The 6,699-nt window shown below is 41.5% G+C and overlaps 1 protein-coding gene across 1 annotated transcript; it reads left to right on the top strand.

Annotated features, from left to right (window-relative positions):
- The first annotated feature begins 3,197 nt into the window (after window positions 1–3,197).
- Window positions 3,198–5,896, top strand: LOC147444482 (tubulin alpha-2 chain). Its single transcript, XM_086527082.1, has 4 exons — window positions 3,198–3,379; window positions 4,050–4,284; window positions 4,486–4,856; window positions 4,967–5,896. The coding sequence occupies exons 1-4, from the start codon at window positions 3,287–3,289 to the stop codon at window positions 5,615–5,617; spliced, it is 1,350 nt and encodes a 449-aa protein (XP_086383208.1). The 5' UTR covers window positions 3,198–3,286; the 3' UTR covers window positions 5,618–5,896.
- The last annotated feature ends 803 nt before the right edge of the window (window positions 5,897–6,699 follow it).

Raw genomic sequence — 6,699 nt, 5'->3', positions numbered from 1 at the left:
TCAAGGCATGTGGCATTATGTAGATGCTGATATGGGCAAAAGAATTCATGATGATATTGTTAGCTAGAGGTTGTCGAAAAAAAACGAGGTACTTGGCATGTATACCAAATGTGATGCACTTCAGAAAGCACAAAAAGTGCTTGAGGAGCTTACTGTTTGGAATGGCATCTCTTGGAATGCATTGAATGGAGGATATGCATAAGAGAACCTGTGGACTGTTTTCAGCAGATGTGAAGCAAGAGCTATCTCCAAATGCAATCGTCTACGTGTATATCTTAAAGGCATATAGCTCTACGCAAGATGCTGATATGGACACATAAATTCATTATGATATTGTTACTCAGATGCTATTGAAAAGAGATGCCATGCTGACACTCCCTTGGTCGATGTGTATTCGAAATGTGGTGCACTTGAGAAAGCACAATTAGTGCTCGAGGAGCTTTTTGTTCGGAACAGCATCTCTTGGAATGCATTGATTGCAAGATACGCACAAGAGGAGTAGGGCTAGAAAGCTCTAGGATGTTTTCAGCAAATGCATAGTGAGAGCCTTTGTCCAGATGCAATCACCTACGTATGCATCTTGAAGGCATGTGGCTCTACGTAAGATGCTGATATGGGCACAAAAATTTACAATTTCTTTGTTTGTGTGAGGCTTTTGAAAATAGAGGTCATGGTTGGCACTCCCTTGGTCGATATGTATGTCAAATGTGGTACGCTTCAGAAAGCATAAAAAGTGCTTGAGGACCTTCTTGTCCGGAATGTCGTGTCTTGGAACGCACTGATTACGGGATATGTGCAACAGGAGCAGGGACAAAAAGCTCTAGGCTGTTTTTAGCGGATGCAAAGCGAGTGTATCTCTCACCATTCAGTCAACTAATGCAGGGGAGCCCTAGAATGGCTTGCTTGGTCAACTTTCTTTTGATATAATTCGAGGCATTCTTGTTCAAGCTGTAGCAACATCTTGTCTCTCTCTCCATGGCTTTCTCCAACTTCATCCCATATGTACTGTCAACAAGGCTATCAAAAACCTTAAATATGTTGACATGCTAGCAAGTAGTAAGCAGAAGGGAGGAGGGCCTTGTTGGAGTCGTAACATCATACTTGTTGCATACACATGCCTGTAAGATCACCCCGCTACTCTGGCATTGGGCTAAAACAACATTCAACTTGAGGAAGCAAAAGAGCAAACCTACAACTCATGTAGTAGAGAGCCACACTTACACTTCAGAGAGCACTAGAACTTCTTGAAAAGATTCCTATCCAGAGTGTGGACTCTTGGAACGCATTGATTGCAGGATTTACCCCACAGGGGGCAGGCCAGAAATCTCTAGTCCGTTTTAGACATATTTGAAGTGATAGCTCTAGTCTGTTTTCAGCAGATTTGAAGTGATGGCCTCCCTCATGATTGCAAGATTTGCTCCAAAAGAGCAGCGCCAGAAAGCTCTAGGCTATTTTCAGTAGATGCGAAGCAAGAAAGATGTCATCCTTGGCCGTATTTTGATCAATATGTATGTCAAATGGGGTGCCCCAAAGACTACAAATTTGTGTATGTGTGCATATGACCCTACCGACGAACGATACGACGGACTCAACATCAATCGACATGTTTGCAGAAGTCGCAGAATGGATGATGATGGTAGAACGTATACTCGTGGGAAGGTGGCGGAACAATGTAAGGAAGGTCTAGAAGCGGCTCCATCCAAGATTGTGCGTTGATCCGTACAACCAATACCAAAGTTACACTTATATTCCGTATTTTGGTTTCTTTTGTGTGATCTCAAAAGTACTTAGATTAAATCATGTACACAATTAAGCAATAAATTTACATCATTCTTATTCAAAAGATTGTAGATGAAGGTGACAAAGGCTGAAGAATTTTTGTGATGCCCAACAAAGTAACACATAGACAATACGCCACGGCAAGGCAACGTGGAATAATACATGTCTGCATAAAACATCGGTAGTGAGTTCTTCCTTGTAAAGCTGTAGTATTTTTACAATAAGAAAATCCCTCCAACACTGGAAGAGAAACATAAGTCCCCCTTCAACACTGAAGGGGATAAAAGTGGCGGGGAACGGTGCCAACTCCACATCATACATATGTATGGTTTTTTCTTTTTTTCATGGGCACGAGCATCGTAAATGCAAAATGCATCTCATTTTGTTTGTATTATAATGTGAAAATGTTTACATTCATACATCTTTTCATGCAAAATCTCATTTGTGATGCGAGGTCATAGAGCTTTTGGTGAAAGCTTCGAGGAGAGATGCTATGGAGCCATCATCACGAGCTATGCCAGGCGGTAAAATCCACACCACTTTCGCTATTTTACTTCTCACCATCTGCACAGTGAGTCAATCAAGGCAAACTAGTTTCTCCCTTAGTGGCTACTAGCATGTTCCTCCCAATGCTTTCATAGCTCCTTTCTTGCCCTTTCACACACCAGGGAACTCTCTCTCTCTCTCTCTCTCTCTCTCTCTCTCTCTCTCTCTATATATATATATATATATATATATATATATATATATATATTTATAACCTCTCTTTCTTCCTCCCTCTTTCATTACCACAATTTAATGCATAAAGAAGAGCCTCTCTCTCTCTCTCTTTCTCTCTCTACCGTGAAATCTTCACCTTGTCATTTTATTGTTACAGAATGTCGTTGGGCATGAATCTTCACCTTGTTATGAGGTGAGTATCACCTTGCCTTAACACTAAAATACGATCAAGGGCGGGGAAGTTCACGCACGAAGATCGAAAGATCACAGCTGCAAATGTCTGCTCAAAAACTAAACTATGACACGCACTAAACCTGGACTGCTAAAAAACTAAACTTGGATACACACTAAACCTGGACAACGTGGGCAATGCATATCAACTCACAATATTACATCGTAAAAATGGTTTGGGATACACAATGTGCACGCGAGTGAGGTGGTTAGCCCATGTGACCCTAAACGTGGACCCCGAAGTCACACGTTCAAATCGTGACAGTGCGCCTCGTTTTTTGTGTTGGTTAGGTTTAGTGCGCCTCGAGATCCCGTTCCCCAGCCCCGAGCGTCGTTCCCATTACTCTCCCCCGTATGAAATATAGGTGTTACTAGGATCACCTTGTTCTAGAGTTGGAGGCGGACGAATGTGAAAGGCTACTTCTCAACGACCAATGATATAAACTAGGAAACCACATTTGAAATGGTACCCTCAACTCACCAGTGGCGCTTGTGAAGGTCGTCTTCTTCATCCTCTCAAGAGCTCCCCTCTCCAGGTTTCTTTGCTACATCCACCATGAGGGAGTGCATCTCCGTCCACATTGGCCAAGCTGGTATCCAGGTCGGCAATGCCTGCTGGGAGCTTTACTGCCTCGAACATGGCATCCAGGTACATTCTACTCGTACCCCTTTCTGCTAAATTTTGAATAGAGCTAGATTGTGAGAGATACAGAGCGGGCCATACATCCATCCTAACGGAAGAAAACTGGTTCTTTCTCGTCCTTTTGTGCTACATCTTCTCATTGTTGAGACTTATGCTTATATATATTTTCTCTGCTGTCTCGAGACAGCTTTCAAAGGCTTCAAACTATGCAATGGAGCTACCATCAAAGCTGAAATATCACAGATCTGCTGATGGTTTATGGTTGGCACCTCAGATCTGCTCGATTTCATTCCTTAATGCTTTTGCCTTGTCAGATTCCTTGAATTTCTTCTCATTGATGCATGTGCTTCTTGTATTCTATCCGATCATCAAACAGTTGGCTCCTTGATTTGGTAGTCACCAGTCAGATTTGCTTCAATAAACATTCCATCTTCAGAAACTTCAGAGAAGGTGTGGCTATAGACCTGCTTCTTATACTGCATTAGCTTTGGCGGGTTGTTCCAATGCATCTTAAAGTTGTCAAGCCAAAAAGATGCAGATCTGACCCTTTATTTGCTACATGAATCAAACCATGATTGTGCTAAGCATCGCTGTCTACTTTCTTTTGTTTTGTAACACGTCTTTAGCTTATTCAAGATGCTGCTCTTCTTAATAAGTTCCCTTTCCCCTTTTGCAGCCTGATGGTCAAATGCCAAGTGATAAGACCGTGGGAGGAGGTGATGATGCCTTCAATACATTCTTCAGTGAGACAGCAGCCGGGAAGCATGTGCCACGAGCCATTTTTGTGGACTTGGAGCCAACTGTGATTGATGAAGTGCGAACTGGAACATATCGGCAGCTGTTCCATCCAGAACAGCTTATTAGTGGAAAGGAAGATGCCGCCAACAATTTTGCCCGTGGTCATTACACCAGTATGTGTTTTAGGAACAATGAAATGCCGTTTAAGTTGAGTAATTTAATGTGCAGTGTCTCACAAGGCTCTAGAATTATGTGCATAATCATCCGTAGTTTCCTTGTGATGGCATTCATGACTTATGGTTGTTTCTGGTTTCACTTATTTCTTGCAATGTTCCTCTCTATGAGCTTGCTCAAGGGAATTTTGGTTTTGCTAGTTGGCAAGGAGATTGTAGATGTATGTCTGGACAGGATTCGCAAGCTTGCAGATAACTGCACCGGTCTGCAGGGTTTCCTAGTCTTCAATGCTGTTGGTGGTGGAACTGGTTCTGGCTTGGGATCTTTGCTTCTTGAGAGGCTCTCTGTGGACTATGGGAAGAAGTCTAAGCTAGGATTCACTGTGTATCCTTCTCCTCAAGTTTCAACTTCAGTTGTCGAGCCCTACAACAGTGTGTTGTCAACCCATTCTCTTCTTGAGCACACAGATGTCGCAGTGTTGCTAGACAATGAAGCAATATATGACATCTGCAGGCGCTCTTTGGACATTGAAAGGCCAACTTACACTAACTTAAATAGGCTGGTTTCTCAGGTATGATTGTCTGTCGTATGGATCTTGATTGGTTTCAAAGTTCCTGGTGGTATGCCTACTACATGCACTTCAAAAATTGTTCAAACTTTGGATCTATCTTCTTATTGCAGGTGATATCATCCCTGACTGCTTCATTGCGCTTTGATGGTGCTTTGAATGTGGATGTGACAGAATTCCAAACCAACCTTGTGCCATACCCTCGAATCCATTTCATGCTTTCCTCTTATGCCCCGGTGATCTCCGCTGCCAAAGCATACCATGAGCAACTTTCTGTTGCTGAAATTACAAATAGTGCTTTCGAGCCTTCTTCAATGATGGCAAAATGCGATCCAAGGCATGGCAAATATATGGCTTGCTGCCTGATGTATAGAGGGGATGTTGTGCCAAAGGATGTGAATGCAGCAGTGGCCACCATAAAAACAAAGAGAACAATCCAGTTTGTGGACTGGTGCCCCACTGGATTCAAATGTGGAATCAACTACCAGCCCCCTACTGTTGTGCCTGGGGGTGATTTGGCCAGGGTTCAAAGAGCTATTTGCATGATATCCAACTCTACAAGTGTGGCGGAAGTGTTCTCTCGTATTGATCACAAGTTTGATCTCATGTATGCAAAGCGCGCTTTTGTGCATTGGTATGTTGGGGAGGGTATGGAAGAAGGGGAGTTCTCAGAGGCTCGGGAAGATTTGGCTGCCTTAGAGAAGGATTATGAGGAAGTGGGTGAAGAAGGTGGAGATGAGGATGGTGAGGGAGAAGAATACTAGCAGAGCATTAGCGACGAGGGACATGTTTAGGGTGCTGACTCTGCTGATTCTTGTGAGGCCATTCCATAAATCAGTGTCTTAGTTTTTAATTTTAAAATATTGCAGTGGACTATATTATAATTAGTAGTGAGTTTATCAATCCCCAAGGGAGTTCTTAAGGTTATGTTGGAGGTCAACTATCTATATACCCCAAGAGAGTTGTTTAGATTTTCGACTCGACTCTTGGCTGTGGTAGCCCTGATGTATTCTTACTATTCATCAAGTCCTCACTGTTGCTTATAGAGTTGTTCCATCACTTTTTTTTAAATAATGTAATAAGCTGATGAGTTTGGCATGTTTAGTGTGCTGAGCTTAGTTACTAATGCCTGTGTTAAGTGAAAATGTGTGCATTCTCTAAGGCATTTTGTCTTTTTTTCCACCTGTTTGTGGTTTATCTCCTAATGGCCCTCATTTGAATAAATTAGGCAATAGCTAAGGGACACTTAAGAGAGAGAGAGAAACATATTCCAAGTGCGAAGAAACAATGCATGTGCAAGAATGTATTTGTAGGTAATTGTGAGCATCCACATTTTATGTCCTAAAATATTAACTATTGGCATTTTAAAGGCTTCAACCTTTCCTTATTCACTAATAGATAAATTTTTTCACTTGCAGAATTTGTAGTCCAAAGAATTTTTTTATTGTAAATTGTCAAGCTTTCAATCAATTGGTCCCTTAAAAATTACAAAATACCCCTCTAATTTGTGGAAATTCCCAAAATACCCCTCAAATTTCAAAATTCCCAAAATACCCTTGTATCTATTTTGGTTTAATTATTCAAGCTTATCATTCCTTTATTCTTTTTTGACAATCAAGATTTGTTTGAGTGCTTAGCATGTAATTTGTCGCAAATTACCTCACAAAAAAGGGTGTTTGTGTCTAAAAATTAATGAAGCAATTCATCTCCAAAGCCTACGTAACCTACTCAAATTCTAGTTTTAGTATCTTGTATTGATAGACAATCAGTCTTTTTATGGAAGGTACAAATTTTTTAATCTTTGGAAAAATTTAATCTCACAACCAAGGGTATTTTGGGAATTTTG

This window comes from Adiantum capillus-veneris, chromosome 13, assembly GCF_014529385.1.
Source record: "Adiantum capillus-veneris isolate H3 chromosome 13, ASM1452938v2, whole genome shotgun sequence".
In the NCBI taxonomy this organism is placed as follows: domain Eukaryota; kingdom Viridiplantae; phylum Streptophyta; class Polypodiopsida; order Polypodiales; family Pteridaceae; genus Adiantum; species Adiantum capillus-veneris.
Note: the sequence above shows the minus strand (reverse complement) of the source record. Positions and strands in the feature narration are given on the sequence as shown.

What these genes read in the sequence shown, in the direction of transcription:
- LOC147444482 (XM_086527082.1), top strand. Translation starts at nt 3,287, where the DNA reads ATGAGGGAGTGCATCTCCGTCCACATTGGCCAAGCTGGTATCCAGGTC. An exon ending in TGCCCGTGGTCATTACACCA is followed by an intron (nt 4,285 to 4,485) that starts GTATGTGTTTTA and finishes TGGTTTTGCTAG; the next exon opens with TTGGCAAGGAGATTGTAGAT. An exon ending in TAAATAGGCTGGTTTCTCAG is followed by an intron (nt 4,857 to 4,966) that starts GTATGATTGTCT and finishes TTCTTATTGCAG; the next exon opens with GTGATATCATCCCTGACTGC.